The sequence below is a fragment of the Mchenga conophoros genome, linkage group LG3 (genome assembly GCF_057382185.1).
Source record: "Mchenga conophoros isolate Kocher_MC1m ecotype Shallow Benthic linkage group LG3, M_conophoros_male_GT1.1, whole genome shotgun sequence".
Classification (NCBI taxonomy): Eukaryota; Metazoa; Chordata; class Actinopteri; order Cichliformes; family Cichlidae; genus Mchenga; species Mchenga conophoros.
Window position 1 is genome coordinate 33581222 of NC_140528.1, and position 21380 is coordinate 33602601.

The 21380-nt window shown below is 42.1% G+C and overlaps 1 protein-coding gene and 1 long non-coding RNA gene across 2 annotated transcripts; both read right to left on the bottom strand.

The window, feature by feature from the left end:
* Positions 1-5665: 5665 nt before the first annotated feature.
* Positions 5666-11757, bottom strand: LOC146578275 (uncharacterized). Its single transcript, XM_085257770.1, has 7 exons — positions 11660-11757; positions 11345-11450; positions 9584-9654; positions 7518-9483; positions 7061-7219; positions 6926-6979; positions 5666-6496 (listed from the first exon to the last, which is right to left on the bottom strand). The coding sequence occupies exons 4-7, from the start codon at positions 9178-9180 to the stop codon at positions 6249-6251; spliced, it is 2124 nt and encodes a 707-aa protein (XP_085113896.1). The 5' UTR covers positions 9181-9483; positions 9584-9654; positions 11345-11450; positions 11660-11757; the 3' UTR covers positions 5666-6248.
* Positions 11758-19827: 8070 nt separating this feature from the next.
* On the bottom strand, positions 19828-21140 carry LOC146578276 (uncharacterized). Its single transcript, XR_014890013.1, has 3 exons — positions 21029-21140; positions 20783-20945; positions 19828-20664 (listed from the first exon to the last, which is right to left on the bottom strand). It is a non-coding gene; the product is annotated as an uncharacterized LOC146578276 (long non-coding RNA).
* Between the last annotated feature and the right edge of the window lie 240 nt (positions 21141-21380).

Sequence of the window (21380 nt, forward strand, 5' to 3'; positions counted from 1 at the left end):
AGCTCTTCACTCCTGTTTTCATTTAACTTGGACAAACAGCTGTTACACTCACCTCTCACACTGAGAGTCACTGATTTCTGTGTCACCTTGTGTCCATCCTTGTCGTAGATGGTGCAGGTGTAGACTCCACTGTCAGTGAGGCGGAGGTCTTTCAGGGTCAGACTGAGGTCTCCAGTTCTCAGTGGATCTTCATTCGTCTCTGTGCGACCTCTGTATTCCTCGTCCTGTTTGTTTGGCTGATTGCTTCCACTCTCATACGCATGGACCATCATGTGTTTGGGTTCAGTGAGTCTCCACTTCACGGTGATGTCCTGAGGAAGGGCAGGTGTAGCTTTAAAGGGCAGCAGGACAGACTCCTTCCCCTGTGTCACCTCCACCATCTCCACCTGGTACTCTGAAGAGAAAACAGAGAAGAACATAGATAGACAGACAATATCATTTACATCTAGAGGACTCGTTGTAGAGGATAAGGTCTGAACTTCCTGGAGCCAGGAGATTTTCTGACGGAGGGCCAGACATATAAAACTGTCAGTAAGGTGAAAGACTTTCTCTGTAATCCTGGTCTTGTTTGTCTGGCTGATATTTTCCACTCTTATACACATGGACCATCTTCCCTTCAGGTTCAGTGAGTCTCCACTCCACTGAGGAAGAGATCTTCACACAGTAGAAAAAAGTTATTATTCATGTTTTTTAATTGAGTCTGAATTGCAAACCAAATACTGATTCGGTCTTTGATGTTGGTGTGCTGTATCATTCCAGACATTGTTTTACACACAAAGTTTGAGATGTTTTCAGAGATCATTCTACCAATGATGGAACAAACCAACTCTTTGTATTAAAACAGGGCTGGGCAACTCCAGGCCTGGATCAACACACCTCAATCGAATGATTAGTTCATTACCAGGCTTCTGGAGAACTTCAAGACATGTTGAGAAGGTAATTTATCCATTTAAATTAGCTGTGTTGAATCAAGGACACATCTAAGACCTGCAGCACACCGGCCCTTGAGGCCTGGAGTTGGACACCCCTGTATTAGAATATCTCGGAATTGCTCGAAATATTTTCTGTAATGGACTGTAGATTGTTCGTAGAGCACATCAGTGCACAGTGTGTGGAAGACTCACTGTGTTGTGTTATATATGATGTTGTGTGCTCTTTAACACTTGCTGTAAGAACGTGTGTTTGCAGTGAAAACCCCTCCCTGTGGTTATCCAGATAAAAGACATTGATCTTACCTCCATGAAGAGTTTGTGGTTTTTATTAGAGCAAAGATAGGCAGCAGGAGCCACCGTCTCTCTGCTGCACTACATGGATCAAACTCGCAAACACCAAACCTTTGTATGGACTCTGGAGTGCACTACGCAACATCTCCGTGATGCATCACAGGCTGTTTGATTGGATCTTATTCATGGACGATTTGTAATTGGACAAACAGCTGTTACACTCACCTCTGACTCTGAGAGTCACTGATTTCTGTAGCAGCATGAGTCCGTCCTTGTTGTAGATGGTGCAGGTGTAGACTCCACTGTCAGTGAGTTGGAGGTCTTTCAGGGTCAGACTGAAGTCTCCAGTTCTCAGTGAGTCTTCCTTCATCTCTGTGCGACCTCTGTAAACCTGGTCCTGGTCCAGATTGTCTGGTTGATCTCTTCCACTCTCATACGCGTGGACCTTCATGTGTTTGTATGCAGTGAGTCTCCATTCCACTGTGATGTACTCAGGAAGGTTGGGTGTGGTTTTAAAGGGCAGCAGGACAGACTTCATGCCCTGTGTCACGCCCACCACCTCTGGCTGGAGAGCTGAGAGCAGAACATGTACAGACAGACGTCAGTGAGTGAGTGTGAGCCCCCACCATCTCCTCTGCTGTGTAACCAGCAGCTCTTCACTCCAGTTTTCATTTATTCTGAACAAACAGCTGTTACACTCACCTCTGACACTGAGAATTATTACTTTCTGTAGCAGGATGTCTCCACCCTTGTTGTAGACGGTGCAGGTGTAAACTCCACTGTTAGTGAGGTGGAGGTCTTTCAGGGTCAGACTGAAGTCTTTAGTTTTCAGCGGGTCATTGTTCATCTCTGTGCGACCTTTGTAAACCTGGTCTTGTTTATCTGGCTGATTGTTTCCACTCTCATACACGTGGACCTTCATGTAGTTGTGTGTCCACTCCACCCTCACCTCCTGAGGAAGGTCAGCTGTGATTTTAAAGGGCAGCAGGACAGACTCCTTCCCCTGTGACACCTCCACCACCCCTGGCTGGAGAACTGAGAGCAGAACATATACAGACAGACGTCAGTGAGTGTGAGCCTCCATCATCTCCTCTGCTGTGTAACCAGCACCTCTTCACTGTTTTGTTTTGGTGCCTGAGGTGCTCTGAATAGACTACATTTGAGTTGGTGAAATTTATTCAGCTCATCTGAGAGCTTTGCTGAAAAAGTGATGATGTCATCAGCACCTGTTCAGGTAAAGTGTGTGGAACTGTTCTACAGTAATCTTCCAGCTTTTCAATCCGGTTGTTCAGTGATGACGTGACGAACCCTACTTCCGGGTCTAAAGTAGTCTGCGTTTAATATGGCTTTTGTGTTGTTAACATGTTTAATGTTTTGTATTTTCTTCTATTTGATCTCAAAAAGCTCCTAAAACAGTCAGTGATCCCTGTTGACCTCCCTCGGCTTTTATTACCGCTAATCATTTATTTAAGCTCAGTTTTTAAAACCTTAGGATGTAACTACAGCCCAGCCCATGCAGCAGTATATGAATGACTAACCTCGTACTGTGGATGGATTATCTCAGTTGTTCTCTGGCTGAAGTTTGGTCCTTTTACAGCATCCTGCCATGCGATTACATTTGTTCCTGACCACTGAGAACACTCACGTTAACTTTTATCGAGTGGAAAAAAAGTTAGCTTGTTTATGTTATGCTAACATAGCTGTGTCACTAGCGGTCACGTAGCACATCATTATATACCAGCTAGCCAAACTTCAGTAACCCTACAAACGTCACTGCTGTTTAGTTTTCTGTCTTCATTTATGTTGGAAGTGATAACAGAGCTGTACGTTTTAATTTGTTTCCAAAACCCCGCAGTCAGGACATGCTATATTGTATTTAGATAGAAGCTAGCGAGCTAACTCCCTGCTAACTTCTAACTCCGTTAAATGTCATAAATTCCGTTTTCATGGATGCCTGGATGTTAAACTCAATTGTTACACCTGGTAGAGCAGAACGCTGATCATTTTATTAAAGATGAAAGACTTTAGACAGTTTTTCAGCTCTCAGTAATGCCATAGTGATCGTTTGATATATGGACCTGCAGCGGAGTTTAGGCCCAGACACGGCTAGTGACGTCAGACTGAACAACCGGATAGCATCAGAGCCTGGCTCACAGTAAGAGGCTCCTCACATTCTCACACTTTTCTCTAAACACTGCATCTCTGTGGTTTTTAAACCCCAAAACACATTGCACCAAAAACTGCTCCACCCCAAGGACCAGGTCCCCCGACACAAACAGAGTAACATAGTGTACACTGTTAAGTGCCAGGAGGATTGCCAGGACTTATACATCAGGGAAACCAAACAACCTCTGGTGAAGCTCTCGTCAGGCCAGGACTCTGCAGTCTATTTACAGCTATAAGCCATTAGACACTCTTTCAATGATGAGGATGTTGTTTTGTTGTTTGATTATCCGAATCAGAATGTTTTTATTTTCATTGTCACAGTTACAACGAAATTAAAAGTGATCCCCGATCAGTGCATCATCCCTAACAATATGAAAATATAAATAAAACAATAATATTTAAAATCAACAAAATCACTAAATAAAAGAATTAAAGTGCTAATAAGAATAGTATTAGCAAACATTCACATACATTCCCACACACATGCTTAAGTCAGTGCATAGATCAATTCAGGAGTGGCGTGAGTCACACTTTTTTAGTAGCAGCAATCAGATGTGTTATTGCAGTTGGATAAAAGCTGTGTTTGAGTCTGTTTGTCCTTACACTGATTGCTCTGTACTGGCTGCCCGAGGGCAACAGTTCAAACAGGGAGTGGCAAGGGTGTGAGGTATCTGTTATGATTTTCTGAGCTTTTTTAAGACAGCTGGCAGCCAGTGACCCTTTGGGTCATGTTAATGACCCCTTGGAGCACTTTCCTCTGCGCCACTGTGCAGCTAGTGTACCAGATGCATATGCAATAGGTTAGTACACTCTCAATGTTGGCTCTGTAGAAGGACACCAGCAGTCTCTGTCTGATGTTATTCCCCCTGGGAAATTCTCAGGAAGTCTCTGTTTGGCTTTTTTCAGCAGCTCAGAGGTGTTCACACTCCAGGAAAGGTTCTCCTCTATGCTGATTCCCAGGAAGCGAAAGTTTCCCACCCTTTCTACACAGTCCCCATAATAATTAGTGATGGGATCTCTGCCCTTTTACTTCTGAAGTCTATTATGAGTTCTTTGGTCTTTGAAGTATTAAGGAGGAAGTTGTTGGCCTTACACCAGCTGCTCCACCTTGTCTCTGTAAGCAGACTCGTCACCCCTGGAGATGAGCCCCACCACAGCGGTGTCATCTGCAAACTTCACAAAGATGTTGTTCTGGTGGACAGAAGTTCAATCGTGTCTGTAGAGAATAGAGCAGCGGACTGAGCACACAGGCCTCGGGTGAACCAGTGCTCATCCTCAGGGCTGAGGATGTGCGATGGCCAACGCTCACTCTCTGTCTACAGCCTCAGAGAAAGCTGTTGATCCACAAGCAGGTGCTGTATGGAAGCCCCAGGTCCTGTAGCTTGACCACCAGTTTGTGTGGAAGGATGGTGTTAAAAGCTGAGCAGTAATCCACGAAAAGCATTCGCACATAGCTCCTGTGCCCCTCCAGGTATGTTACGGCAGCATGGGGTGCTGTGGCTACGGGATCTTCCGTGGACTGGTTTGCTCTAATAGCAAACTGGTGTGAATCAGCACCTCCAAATCTGAGGCCATGGAAAAAGATTTTTGGACTGTCTTAAAGAGATTCTGGTAAACCGTCAGGCCACTTATTGCTTACCTGCAATTTATAGTGTGGGTAGAGTGCTGCTGACTTTGACTGAGAACATTGTTGGGCGGCGGATTTCCTCAGCCGAGAAAGGGTGGAGTGCCCACTGCGGGTCAGAGATAAGTTCCTGTCCCAAGTAGAGGAGTTTAAGTATCTCAGTGGTTTGTATCATATCTATCTAATAGACTCCAATTTGTGCATGTAAATGGAGAGTCCTCTTCACACACTGAGGTTAATTATGGAGTTCCACAGGGTTCAGTGCTAGGACCAATTCTGTTTACATTATACATGCTTCCCTTAGGCAGCATCATTAGAAGTGTCAGGTTTATATTAATGGATTGTCATTTAGACGTAGAAATATTTGCTCATATATGCTAAGAGTTTTATAATCAATTGCATATTGATAGAGGTTTGATCCTTAGCAGTCTGTAAAGACTGTGTGCCTTCCAGAGTGTTCTGGCATGCACACACGCACGCACACACACACACACACACACACACACATACGGGTCTATGTGGTATGGCGGGACTATACTACGTCAATCCGCCCGGTGGTGGTTTAAGTGGACTACCCTTTTGAAAGGACTTAGAGCCAAGGGAGCGAGGTTAAAGTGTTCGAAAAAATCTGAAAAAAATTTGGGTCACTTCAGACCTCATACACTCCCTATAGAAGTCTAGATACACTGATACACACCAACCAGACTCTATTGTGTTTTCTGGAGACATTGTCCACTTGACAACAATGTGTTTTATGAGGTCCAAAAAAAACAATATTGGGTCTTTAAAGGGACAATGATGTAATATGTAAATAGCTCATCATTACCATGAATACACATCTGACAGGACACAGGATTACTGGAACATCATTTTATTAGTGTTCTTGGATCTGAACATTAATTTTAACCATAAATAAAAAAAGAAATCTATGGACAAAAATGCCCACGCTTCCCACAGAAATATAAAAATATAGAAAACAGAAAAATTAAAAACATTTAAAATGAATTTTAATAGTTTAAAGGTAAATATTAAGGGGAGAAAATATGCATTTATAATTTTTTATTTTAAATATAACCCGTCAAAAAAAACCCTAAATAAATTAAATGTAAAAATTATGAAATACAAACTACTTCTGTATTTAACAAGAACTTTTTTTTCTTTAAACAGAACATCAGTGTTAACAACAATTGGCAATCTGACCAAGATGTAAAACCACAGCTCTCTAAACAGTTATTTTAGTTCATTTTTTTCTGCCTTTTTGCAGTTAATCCTCTGTTTCTTACAAAATCTCTTATGTTTTGAACTGTTCTTCCTGCCAACACCGGATCTTCTACCAATTTGCAATGACTGCATTCATTTTTGGTGGCTAGTTTCCCTTCGTTTATGTGGTCTTTAAAATGCCTCATCACTGCAGCAACCTCAGCCTTGGACCACATGTTTTTGGGAGCTCTTCGGGAATTGTGGGATTGAGCAGCATTTTTCTCTGGAAGATATATAAAGTAGTAGTAGTTAAAACAAACAAAAAACCAAACAAAAAAAACAAAAAACATTTGGTGGTTAAAAGAATGGATGCTACCCTGTACTAACTTCTGAAATGTGTTGCTACCATCAATATCAAAACGAGCTAAAATTCTCTTTGAAAATTTATCAAATTTCTAAAATGAGACATTTAGTGTTCCGCTGTGAATAAAAGACTGAATAAAAAGTTGAATAAAAGTCTCTTGATGCATGCTCAATCATCCAGGTAAGTAAATCCCAAAACGTTGATTCTGTTAATCTGGACGTAGCGTTTTCAGTGGGAGAAACATTTTGTCACTCATCCAAGTGACTTTTTGCCACCACTCTGCAGTTTGCCATATGTTGCAAAGTGATGAAACAATAATAAGCTTAGAGAACCAACTGCACCCCTTACCTTCAGAGGGAGCAGCAGTCTCACTTGCTGCAGGCATTGTGAGTGGTCCTTCATCTGCTGATTACACAATTTGATTAAGTTTTAATATTTGTAACAAACATTTTATCCACAGAAACCAAGCTAGTGGTAACTTACCACAATCTACAGTGTCTTGGAGCTGCGCTGTGTTTGTGGAATCAGCTACTGCATGTACAGGCTCACTGGTGCCACACGCCAACATTGTGAGTGCTGTGTCATCATCATCTGATTCACTCTCACTGTCCTTTGTTTCAGCATCACTTAATGCAATTTCATCTGAGAAATTGTGGGAAAACCCCCCCAAAAAACCAAACACAAACCCCCCAAAAACCTCACATTAACAACGAGATATGACAAAATACAGAACAAATACTGGAAATTATAGTACATAGTTTTACTATTTAAGGCCACCACTCTGCAGTTTGCCAAATGTTGCAAAGTGATGAAACAATAGACTTCAAGAACCTTAAATCATGGACATTTAACAGAATGGTCTGTGCTTTTAGGTTTTAATTCGGTTGATAAAGCATAATATTCAACTACTGCCCTAATATTTGCTCCTTTCAATACAAACCTTCTATTTTGATCTCATCCAGTGATTTCCCCTGGATCTGGGAAAGTTGTCCTTTTTCCAGTGTTAAAAGCAGTTTGGAAATCTTGGCCAGCTGTGTTGTGGGAACTGGTAATCTGTAGAATTCGCGGTGAACGCGGATATCATGACCCAGGAAATCTGCAACCTGATCAAGTTCGTTGTTTTTCAAATTAAGGACTTGTGAGAGTGTGGCAACATGTTTTCTGAGCTGTGTCGATCTTAGATACTCAGGCTGCTTTGCTCCACACTGGTGTGCATGAACACGCAAGGAGTCCATTCCTCTGTAATGACTCATTGATCGGGGTCTTGCAAAGAGGTAGATATTAGTGGCACAAATACCACAGTCAGGCCTCCTACTAACCAGTAGTGACAGAGCATCCAGCATGCTTGGTGTTAGCAGAACTGGAACATTTCTGTCCCTTTTTCCCATTATTTCTATTCTACAGAAATAGTTACAGAGTCTCTGTTCCATTTCTGAGAGCCCCATGGCAACATCTGTGTGGAGTGCTGTTTTGTCTCTTTCAAGAAAACTTTTGAGGCGCATCTTTGAAACCTCTCCAGAACGTCTTCGGTTGAACACAATGATTTGTGAGAGTGTAACTTGTGCAAGTTGGGCATAATTCTGAGCTGTGGCTTCGTTCTCCAAGCTGCAAAAGGCACTTTCTGCAGATTTTTGAAGGTAGTGATGGAGAATCCGAACATCTTCTGTAAAGGGCAATGTTGATGGCTTGTTAAACTTTGCCTCACTCAATGTGTTCAAGGCACGGTGAGACACCATCTCAGACCATTTGGAGACATACAACTTCTTGAACGCATCAGTGGACTTGATTAGGGCTTCATCCTCTGTCATGAGGGCACGACAATGGATAATGTCAGACATTTTATGCAGTGTATGTCCCAGTTTCAGCGCAAGGCTTGGAGTTTTGTATGACAGTGTCTCTTCATCAAAACCTGAAACTTTCTTTACTGCTTGCACAACTCTCTGGAAATTAGCAGGCTTAATAGCTTCTTCCATGTTATGCACTGAGAATTCTGTGCGCAGACACAACAACAAACGTCCCGCTTCACGAAGCTTCTGTCGTATATAATCATACTTTGTAGGGTCTTGTCCATGTTTATTGTAGAGGGACTGGGCAAACTGAATAACAGTAAAGTCATTTCGCACAGCTGAGGCAATCTCATCTTGTTTCATAACAGCAAGAACCTTCCAGACTCCACTTGACACCTGCGGATAACACTGAGACTCCAGAGTTAAAGCCAGGCCGAGTACTTTGGTTCTTCCAGGTTCTTTATCCGTGTCATCTTTTGGTTTGTTAGGACATCTGCGGACATGTCTCCAAAGATCCTTGCGAACATACATCCCTTGACAATAAAAGCAATGAGCAAACTTTCCCTCTACTGCTTTAATCTTGGGTCTTCTCTTCACTTTCAGTGGTCCCACTCCACCATGCAAAACTGCAGCATTATGCTTAAAATTTCCCTTATTTCTCAATTTCTCTAACAGACTTTTACGCTCGTTTGAGTCTCTAGGCAGGGAAAATGCATGCACAACATCAGGAGCCGTTTTGTGCGTTTTCAGGTGGCGGGAAATTTTAGCTTGTGGTTTGCCACAAAAATAGCAGTAATTTCTTTTACTTAAAGTCATTTTTTCTGATTCAGTTTCGCAAAGCTCACTTTTATCTTGTGGCTTGTCCTTTGTCAAGTTGTGGATTAAATTCGTTGAATCTGATTGTTCATGCGCTTTGGAGATGTCATCTTGGCATAGCAGACCTTTTGATGTGCTTGGCAATAATGAGATGTCTTCATCTGAATCTTCATCATATGACTCTGAATCTGGCACATATTCTTCTTCTGATGTGCTGTGGTTGCCATCATCATCGCTTGATATTTGATCCAGAACTGAATGTGGCAATCCATCCTCCCCTGAATATTCAGAAATTTCTTCTTTCTGGAATGTAAGAACAAAAGTTTTTTTAATTGATCAATACTTTAGACAGGTAAAAAATAAACTGAAAAAAAGTCAAGCCAAATATGAATGGGATACACACCTGTGTTGACTGGTGGCAATTCTGATTTGCCAATTTTGCAAGGCAAGATTTGTGCCAGACCCCTAAACAAACTGAAACACATTTTGATAGACTTAATTTAGCTTTGCAGTTCTATTTAAGTGAAGTAGTTTTTTGTCAAAGCATTGCAGTAATGTCAAATGCTGAAAAAACAAAAAAAAAAAAAAACTGTTCACATTAAGGATATTTTAATGACTACACATACACTGCTAATCCCCCTCCCCCCCCCCAAAAAGGACATCCCAGATGTGAATGAAGGAATTATTCTTATTAAATACTTTGTTCTTTAGGTAGTTGAGTGGCATGAAAGTGTGTAGTTGAATGTGTGTGGCCTCCAGATGCCTGTACGACTTCCCTACAATGCCTGGGCATGCTCGGGATGAGGTGGCGGATGGTCTCCTGAAGGATCTCCTCCAAGACCTGGACTAAAGCATCTGCCAACCCCTGGACAGTTTGTGGTGGATGGAGTGAGACATGATGTCCCAGATGTGCTCAATTGGATTCAGGTCTGGGGAACAGGCGGGCCAGTCCATAGCATCAATGCCTTTGTCATGGAGGAACTGCTGACATACTCCAGCCACATGAGGCCCAGTGTCGTCTCGCATTAGGTGGACCCCAGGGCCAAATGCACCAGCATGTGGTCTCACAAAGGGTCCGAGGACCTCATCTTGTTACCCAATGACAGTCAGGCTCTCTGGCAGGCACAGAAATGCCACCCCTCACCATTACTGACCCACTGCCAATATGATAATGCTGGAGGATGTTGCAGGCAGCAGAACATTCCCCACGGCATCTCCAGACTGTCACGTGCTCAGTTTGAACCTCCTTTCAGCTGTGAGGAGCATAGGGTGCCCGTGCTGAAGTTGCCAAACTTTGTGTTTTCTGGCAAATGCCAAACATCCTGCATGGTGTTGGACTGCAAGCTCAATCCCCACCTGTGGATGCTGGACCCTCAAGTCACCCTCATGAAGTCAGTTTCTGACCATTTGAGCAGACAGATGCACATTTGTGGCCTGTTTGAGGTCATTTTGCAGGGCTCCTCTTGTTCCTCCTTGCACAAAGGTGGAGGTAGCGGTCCTGCTGCTGGGTTGTTGCCCTCCTATGGCCTACTCCACATCCAGGTAGCACCTCCATGCTCTGGACACTACACTAACAGACACAGCAAACCTTCTTGCCACAGCTCACATTGATGTGCTACGCTAGATGAGCTGCACTACCTGAGCCCCTTGTGTGGGTTGTAGACTGTCTCATGCTACCACTAAAATGAAATCACCGCCAGCATTCAAAAGTGACCATAACATCAGCCAGAAAGCATAGGTGCTGAGAAGTGGTCTGTGGTCACCACCTGCAGAACCAGTCCTTTATTATGTTGAATTGACTATAATTTCCACTTGTTGTCTACTCTATTTGCAAAACAGCATGTGAAACTGGTTGTCAGTGTTACTTCCTAAGTGAACAGTTTGATTTCACAGAAGTGTGACTGACTTGGAGTAACATCGCATTGTTTAAGTGTTCCCTTTATTATTTTGAGCAGTTTATGTTATGGAATGGGGAATTGAGGACAATCCCAAGTATACCATTTTTACAAGGTCCTGCACCAATGAGGTAATACTGCATTTCTTTAATTAGACGTGACCACCCATTAATTAAAAAGGGAGCAGTGTTCATTTCAGCACGTCTTAACTTGTTGAACTCTATTAATGCTTTTTACTATACACTGTACCTATTCACTAAATGTCTCACCTTTGCACTTAAAGCCAAGCCACTTGAGGGAGGAAACCGGTCCCACACACTGAATGCACTTGTCCAAAGATGATATTGTTGTGCACACCAGACGATGATTGTGACACTGTTAGCAAAATATTGCAACATTTATTTGTTTTGGACAGTTGGAAAGGTGTGTTTTCAATTCAGTTGCAGATATCAACTAATAAACTTCGTCCATGTAAATCACATCACACCCAGGTGACTGCCAAACACACACACACACAGCATCCATAAAGAATGATGATAGATTAAATTATTAGTTCATTAAGTGGTACACTGGATTATATTTACCCTTTCAGGCTCTGGATGTTTCAGGTCCAGATCATTGTTTGGAAAGCTGTTTGGTTGCGGCTTTAGGCAGCTCACAGTCTTCTGAATCTGGCTGGTCTCAGTCTTCGTGTGTAACAGATAGAGAATGAAGACAAAAGAACAGTAATCTGACAGTTACTAAAAATGCATCACTCAAGAGGATGAATAGACCATTTCACTATTGGCAAATAGCGTAAGGTACACATCGTGCATGAGAAACATTCATTAAAATCTGTCCTAGGTCAATGTTACCTCTTCAAAATCTTGCACTGAAGAAGAATGCATGGCTTCTGAGCCTTGCTGAGGCATTTCTTCATCAAGATCCTGCAACAAAGAAAAGATGGCACAAAGATTAGACCAAGTGCTCTTCTTGCAACTGTACTGGGCAGTCCTGTGCTTCTGTCTTTAATTTGCATGTGTGTGTGTGTGTGTGTGTGTGGGGGGGGGGGGGGCTTTCCACTCAAGAAATGTTTTCTTCTGAAAAAAATACTGGCTACAATAATTAACAACTGATTCCTTTGCAATCATCCATCCTCTTCCACTTATCCTTATCAGGATTGTGGGGTAGCAGTTTTGGGGCCTATACCAGCTACCATAGGGCAGTACAACCTGGACAGATCGCCAGTCTAACATGGAAGGACAAGCATTTGCATTCACACCAAAGGGCAGTTTTGAATCACCAGTTAACCTAACCCCATAAGCTACATCTTTGGACTGTGGGAAGAAGCCAGAGTACACAGCCAGAGAGAGCCCATGCATTACAGCAGTAAAAAGTGCCTAAAACAAGTTAAGAAGTTGTATAGTACTATCTATCTTAATGTTCAAGCCTGAGTTTCAAAAAATTTCAACATAGAAACAAAGCACATGCAGTCAGCTCTGCATGCTGTAGGTCAAACTGTCAAGACATACGAGAAGACCCCTCCTAAAACCAGAGTGATGTCACCATGAAGCAAACTTTGACGGAGTCCCCCAATAACAGTGTAGTCCTCCTAAGTCACATTTGGGTGGTTAACACACACACACACACACACACACACTCAGATGTTATCCAGACTTGCACTTTGAAACAATGAAAAGGACCTACAAGCCACGGTCCATGTAAATCACATCACACCCAGGTGACTGCCAAACACACACACACACAGCATCCATAAAGAATGATGATAGATTAAATTATTAGTTCATTAAGTGGTACACTGGATTATATTTACCCTTTCAGGCTCTGGATGTTTCAGGTCCAGATCATTGTTTGGAAAGCTGTTTGGTTGCGGCTTTAGGCAGCTCACAGTCTTCTGAATCTGGCTGGTCTCAGTCTTCGTGTGTAACAGATAGAGAATGAAGACAAAAGAACAGTAATCTGACAGTTACTAAAAATGCATCACTCAAGAGGATGAATAGACCATTTCACTATCGGCAAATAGCGTAAGGTACACATCGTGCATGAGAAACATTCATTAAAATCTGTCCTAGGTCAATGTTACCTCTTCAAAATCTTGCACTGAAGAAGAATGCATGGCTTCTGAGCCTTGCTGAGGCATTTCTTCATCAAGATCCTGCAACAAAGAAAAGATGGCACAAAGATTAGACCAAGTGCTCTTCTTGCAACTGTACTGGGCAGTCCTGTGCTTCTGTCTTTAATTTGCATGTGTGTGTGTGTGTGTGTGTGTGGGGGGGGGGGGGGGGGGGCTTTCCACTCAAGAAATGTTTTCTTCTGAAAAAAATACTGGCTACAATAATTAACAACTGATTCCTTTGCAATCATCCATCCTCTTCCACTTATCCTTATCAGGATTGTGGGGTAGCAGTTTTGGGGCCTATACCAGCTACCATAGGGCAGTACAACCTGGACAGATCGCCAGTCTAACATGGAAGGACAAGCATTTGCATTCACACCAAAGGGCAGTTTTGAATCACCAGTTAACCTAACCCCATAAGCTACATCTTTGGACTGTGGGAAGAAGCCAGAGTACACAGCCAGAGAGAGCCCATGCATTACAGCAGTAAAAAGTGCCTAAAACAAGTTAAGAAGTTGTATAGTACTATCTATCTTAATGTTCAAGCCTGAGTTTCAAAAAATTTCAACATAGAAACAAAGCACATGCAGTCAGCTCTGCATGCTGTAGGTCAAACTGTCAAGACATACGAGAAGACCCCTCCTAAAACCAGAGTGATGTCACCATGAAGCAAACTTTGACGGAGTCCCCCAATAACAGTGTGGTCCTCCTAAGTCACATTTGGGTGGTTAACACACACACACACACACACACTCAGATGTTATCCAGACTTGCACTTTGAAACAATGAAAAGGACCTACAAGCCACGGTCCATGTAAATCACATCACACCCAGGTGACTGCCAAACACACACACACACAGCATCCATAAAGAATGATGATAGATTAAATTATTAGTTCATTAAGTGGTACACTGGATTATATTTACCCTTTCAGGCTCTGGATGTTTCAGGTCCAGATCATTGTTTGGAAAGCTGTTTGGTTGTGGCTTTAGGCAGCTCACAGTCTTCTGAATCTGGCTGGTCTCAGTCTTCGTGTGTAACAGATAGAGAATGAAGACAAAAGAACAGTAATCTGACAGTTACTAAAAATGCATCACTCAAGAGGATGAATAGACCATTTCACTATCGGCAAATAGCGTAAGGTACACATCGTGCATGAGAAACATTCATTAAAATCTGTCCTAGGTCAATGTTACCTCTTCAAAATCTTGCACTGAAGAAGAATGCATGGCTTCTGAGCCTTGCTGAGGCATTTCTTCATCAAGATCCTGCAACAAAGAAAAGATGGCACAAAGATTAGACCAAGTGCTCTTCTTGCAACTGTACTGGGCAGTCCTGTGCTTCTGTCTTTAATTTGCATGTGTGTGTGTGTGTGTGTGTGTGTGTGGGGGGGGGGGGGGGGGGGGGGGCTTTCCACTCAAGAAATGTTTTCTTCTGAAAAAAATACTGGCTACAATAATTAACAACTGATTCCTTTGCAATCATCCATCCTCTTCCACTTATCCTTATCAGGATTGTGGGGTAGCAGTTTTGGGGCCTATACCAGCTACCATAGGGCAGTACAACCTGGACAGATCGCCAGTCTAACATGGAAGGACAAGCATTTGCATTCACACCAAAGGGCAGTTTTGAATCACCAGTTAACCTAACCCCATAAGCTACATCTTTGGACTGTGGGAAGAAGCCAGAGTACACAGCCAGAGAGAGCCCATGCATTACAGCAGTAAAAAGTGCCTAAAACAAGTTAAGAAGTTGTATAGTACTATCTATCTTAATGTTCAAGCCTGAGTTTCAAAAAATTTCAACATAGAAACAAAGCACATGCAGTCAGCTCTGCATGCTGTAGGTCAAACTGTCAAGACATACGAGAAGACCCCTCCTAAAACCAGAGTGATGTCACCATGAAGCAAACTTTGACGGAGTCCCCCAATAACAGTGTGGTCCTCCTAAGTCACATTTGGGTGGTTAACACACACACACACACACACACACACTCAGATGTTATCCAGACTTGCACTTTGAAACAATGAAAAGGACCTACAAGCCACGGTCCATGTAAATCACATCACACCCAGGTGACTGCCAAACACACACACACACACACGGCATCCATAAAGAATGATGATAGATTAAATTATTAGTTCATTAAGTGGTACACTGGATTATATTTACCCTTTCAGGCTCTGGATGTTTCAGGTCCAGATCATTGTTTGGAAAGCTGTTTGGTTGCGGCTTTAGGCAGCTCACAGTCTTCTGAATCTGGCTGGTCTCAGTCTTCGTGTGTAACAGATAGAGAATGAAGACAAAAGAACAGTAATCTGACAGTTACTAAAAATGCATCACTCAAGAGGATGAATAGACCATTTCACTATCGGCAAATAGCGTAAGGTACACATCGTGCATGAGAAACATTCATTAAAATCTGTCCTAGGTCAATGTTACCTCTTCAAAATCTTGCACTGAAGAAGAATGCATGGCTTCTGAGCCTTGCTGAGGCATTTCTTCATCAAGATCCTGCAACAAAGAAAAGATGGCACAAAGATTAGACCAAGTGCTCTTCTTGCAACTGTACTGGGCAGTCCTGTGCTTCTGTCTTTAATTTGCATGTGTGTGTGTGTGTGTGTGTGTGTGTGTGTGGGGGGGGGGGGGGGGGGGCTTTCCACTCAAGAAATGTTTTCTTCTGAAAAAAATACTGGCTACAATAATTAACAACTGATTCCTTTGCAATCATCCATCCTCTTCCACTTATCCTTATCAGGATTGTGGGGTAGCAGTTTTGGGGCCTATACCAGCTACCATAGGGCAGTACAACCTGGACAGATCGCCAGTCTAACCTGGAAGGACAAGCATTTGCATTCACACCAAAGGGCAGTTTTGAATCACCAGTTAACCTAACCCCATAAGCTACATCTTTGGACTGTGGGAAGAAGCCAGAGTACACAGCCAGAGAGAGCCCATGCATTACAGCAGTAAAAAGTGCCTAAAACAAGTTAAGAAGTTGTATAGTACTATCTATCTTAATGTTCAAGCCTGAGTTTCAAAAAATTTCAACATAGAAACAAAGCACATGCAGTCAGCTCTGCATGCTGTAGGTCAAACTGTCAAGACATACGAGAAGACCCCTCCTAAAACCAGAGTGATGTCACCATGAAGCAAACTTTGACGGAGTCCCCCAATAACAGTGTGGTCCTCCTAAGTCACATTTGGGTGGTTAACACACACACACACACACTCAGATGTTATCCAGACTTGCACTTTGAAACAATGAAAAGGACCTACAAGCCACGGTCCATGTAAATCACATCACACCCAGGTGACTGCCAAACACACACACACACAGCATCCATAAAGAATGATGATAGATTAAATTATTAGTTCATTAAGTGGTACACTGGATTATATTTACCCTTTCAGGCTCTGGATGTTTCAGGTCCAGATCATTGTTTGGAAAGCTGTTTGGTTGCGGCTTTAGGCAGCTCACAGTCTTCTGAATCTGGCTGGTCTCAGTCTTCGTGTGTAACAGATAGAGAATGAAGACAAAAGAACAGTAATCTGACAGTTACTAAAAATGCATCACTCAAGAGGATGAATAGACCATTTCACTATCGGCAAATAGCGTAAGGTACACATCGTGCATGAGAAACATTCATTAAAATCTGTCCTAGGTCAATGTTACCTCTTCAAAATCTTGCACTGAAGAAGAATGCATGGTTTCTGAGCCTTGCTGAGGCATTTCTTCATCAAGATCCTGCAACAAAGAAAAGATGGCACAAAGATTAGACCAAGTGCTCTTCTTGCAACTGTACTGGGCAGTCCTGTGCTTCTGTCTTTAATTTGCATGTGTGTGTGTGTGTGTGTGTGTGGGGGGGGGGGGGGGGGGCTTTCCACTCAAGAAATGTTTTCTTCTGAAAAAAAATACTGGCTACAATAATTAACAACTGATTCCTTTGCAATCATCCATCCTCTTCCACTTATCCTTATCAGGATTGTGGGGTAGCAGTTTTGGGGCCTATACCAGCTACCATAGGGCAGTACAACCTGGACAGATCGCCAGTCTAACATGGAAGGACAAGCATTTGCATTCACACCAAAGGGCAGTTTTGAATCACCAGTTAACCTAACCCCATAAGCTACATCTTTGGACTGTGGGAAGAAGCCAGAGTACACAGCCAGAGAGAGCCCATGCATTACAGCAGTAAAAAGTGCCTAAAACAAGTTAAGAAGTTGTATAGTACTATCTATCTTAATGTTCAAGCCTGAGTTTCAAAAAATTTCAACATAGAAACAAAGCACATGCAGTCAGCTCTGCATGCTGTAGGTCAAACTGTCAAGACATACGAGAAGACCCCTCCTAAAACCAGAGTGATGTCACCATGAAGCAAACTTTGACGGAGTCCCCCAATAACAGTGTGGTCCTCCTAAGTCACATTTGGGTGGTTAACACACACACACACACACACACACACTCAGATGTTATCCAGACTTGCACTTTGAAACAATGAAAAGGACCTACAAGCCACGGTCCATGTAAATCACATCACACCCAGGTGACTGCCAAACACACACACACACAGCATCCATAAAGAATGATGATAGATTAAATTATTAGTTCATTAAGTGGTACACTGGATTATATTTACCCTTTCAGGCTCTGGATGTTTCAGGTCCAGATCATTGTTTGGAAAGCTGTTTGGTTGTGGCTTTAGGCAGCTCACAGTCTTCTGAATCTGGCTGGTCTCAGTCTTCGTGTGTAACAGATAGAGAATGAAGACAAAAGAACAGTAATCTGACAGTTACTAAAAATGCATCACTCAAGAGGATGAATAGACCATTTCACTATCGGCAAATAGCGTAAGGTACACATCGTGCATGAGAAACATTCATTAAAATCTGTCCTAGGTCAATGTTACCTCTTCAAAATCTTGCACTGAAGAAGAATGCATGGCTTCTGAGCCTTGCTGAGGCATTTCTTCATCAAGATCCTGCAACAAAGAAAAGATGGCACAAAGATTAGACCAAGTGCTCTTCTTGCAACTGTACTGGGCAGTCCTGTGCTTCTGTCTTTAATTTGCATGTGTGTGTGTGTGTGTGTGGGGGGGGGGGCTTTCCACTCAAGAAATGTTTTCTTCTGAAAAAAATACTGGCTACAATAATTAACAACTGATTCCTTTGCAATCATCCATCCTCTTCCACTTATCCTTATCAGGATTGTGGGGTAGCAGTTTTGGGGCCTATACCAGCTACCATAGGGCAGTACAACCTGGACAGATCGCCAGTCTAACATGGAAGGACAAGCATTTGCATTCACACCAAAGGGCAGTTTTGAATCACCAGTTAACCTAACCCCATAAGCTACATCTTTGGACTGTGGGAAGAAGCCAGAGTACACAGCCAGAGAGAGCCCATGCATTACAGCAGTAAAAAGTGCCTAAAACAAGTTAAGAAGTTGTATAGTACTATCTATCTTAATGTTCAAGCCTGAGTTTCAAAAAATTTCAACATAGAAACAAAGCACATGCAGTCAGCTCTGCATGCTGTAGGTCAAACTGTCAAGACATACGAGAAGACCCCTCCTAAAACCAGAGTGATGTCACCATGAAGCAAACTTTGACGGAGTCCCCCAATAACAGTGTGGTCCTCCTAAGTCACATTTGGGTGGTTAACACACACACACACACACACTCAGATGTTATCCAGACTTGCACTTTGAAACAATGAAAAGGACCTACAAGCCACGGTCCATGTAAATCACATCACACCCAGGTGACTGCCAAACACACACACACACGGCATCCATAAAGAATGATGATAGATTAAATTATTAGTTCATTAAGTGGTACACTGGATTATATTTACCCTTTCAGGCTCTGGATGTTTCAGGTCCAGATCATTGTTTGGAAAGCTGTTTGGTTGCGGCTTTAGGCAGCTCACAGTCTTCTGAATCTGGCTGGTCTCAGTCTTCGTGTGTAACAGATAGAGAATGAATATACAGTGCATTTTTGAAGAGGCTTTTGAAACATTAAATAAACTGTATGAGAAAGATAAGTTTCAAGCTATTGTCTTTAAAATATTCACTGTCATGTATAGAGAATTTAAGGCCCTATGATTAAGAGACAAATAGTCAGTGTGATTTCTTTATTTTTTAAGCCATTGCTAAAGGAGTAAAACAATCACCTGTAGCAGCAACGAACTGTCACTAGGGCCCATTTATCTTCAAGGGACAAAATTTAAAATGAATCTAACTAAAGAGGCTACACAGCAAAATCTCCAGTGTTAAATTAACACTAGAGAGTGTCTATATGGGTCCACACAACACTGTTGAGTGTTGAATTAACACTTTTGACAGTGTTATATGTTTAAAAGTAACCTAGTCAGTTTTGAAGATTAACAAAGACTAACACTGAGCAGTGCTGATTTTCTAACACTGGAATATTTCTAACATTTTGAGTTATTTTCCAGTGTTAGAAAATCAGCACTGCTCAGTGTTAGCCATTGTTAATCTTCAAAACTGACTAGGTTACTTTTAAACATATAACACTGTCAAAAGTGTTAATTTAACACTCAACAGTGTTGTATTTAACACTCAGAGGTGTGGACCCTTATAGACACTCTCCAGTGTTAATTTAACACTGGAGATTTTGCTGTGTAGAATCACATTAAACATCAATCACTGTTAAAATTTAGAAACCGAAAGCCATTTTTTATTTCTGCATACCTGCTGATATTTTTTTAGTGCTTTTAGAGGGCTTTGATGTGGCAGCCATCACAATTGCCTGTTTTCCATTAGTACCTACCCCTGTTTTTCCAGTAGGTTATAGTACCATGTAGTTTTTCAGTAACTACTGCACCAAGGTTCCAAGTGATCCAAAGTGATCAGAAAATTTGACATAGACTGAATGCCACCAGGTGGCTGGTCAATGGTGTCACTCGATAAGTTATGAGTGCGCCTCCTTCGTGAAAATCCAAGCCATCATTTTTGAAACTCTGAAATGTTTGAAATAGCGACCAAAATTAACAGCGTGATCCCTGAATTGAACACTAAAGTATAGACTGAGCAGCAGGCATTTTGTCACCTTGACGTCCATGCTTGCTGTGGCATTTATATCACTGGATGCTCGGCTGCATTGCTATAGTTACCCCAGGCACAGTAGGTGATACTCAATTTCAGTGAAAAACTAGATGCCCTAAGTCACGTTAAGCCAATTTGAGTAGGTACAAATGTAAAAATGGCTTAGGGTATGCAATTTATCAGTTCCAAAAAGTACAATTGTAGAAATACCTTGCATCTCCAGAGCCAATCCGAGTCACCATAATTATAGTCTATTTCTTCGCCTGGACTTATGTCTCTGCTTGCAAATAAGCATAGATGGGGCTTTCCATTGATATTTAATATTTTCATCTTAGCACTTGGACTGATGTGGTTGTCGTTGACAAGTCTGCCTAATGACCCATCTTCTTGAGATGCATCCACACTGTGGGGTTAGGCAAAAAAGTATTAGCTTAACTAGTTAGTTAGGAAGCTTTTTTTTTCATAAATCAAAAGCAATGTGTCATTTAATCTTAATCAAACTACACTGATATAATACGCACCACCAGAGTTTTCCATCAAACTTGAATTCAAACATGAACACCTTCAGGCTGTCATGATAAACTCTGTGTCTCCGCTCACATTCTTCTTTTGTTATGAGTTTACCTCTGTATTCCAAAAGAAAGTCTCCTTTTTGGAATGGAACAGTCGTGAAAATGCCCCGACCTGAATTGCAGAGGCATACCAAGTGAGTGACAAAAGACAAAGTGACAAACTCCAAATCTAATCCAAACTAAAGACCAACTTACCTTTGAAGGCATTTATGTAGTGGATATCAAGTCCCAGTTTGTCCCTTCCAGCAGAAACATGACAGACTGCATCCTCCCGTGGAGGAATGCGTCTCCTTCGCATGTTCTCCTGTACGTTTTGATTGGCTGTATTACCAAAGCATATAAAGTATTACGATTATCGTCATCATTGTCATCATCATCAGTAGTAGCAGAACTAGCAGTAGTGTAGTTTACAGCATAAACACAGCTGACTTATTCATAGTGCTAATTTATGCCTTCTTTTAAAATGTTAAAGGCCTAGTACTCAAAATGGCGACATGTGACATTTCTGTAATGGCGACTGCAGAGAGTGATACAAGTACTGAGAAAG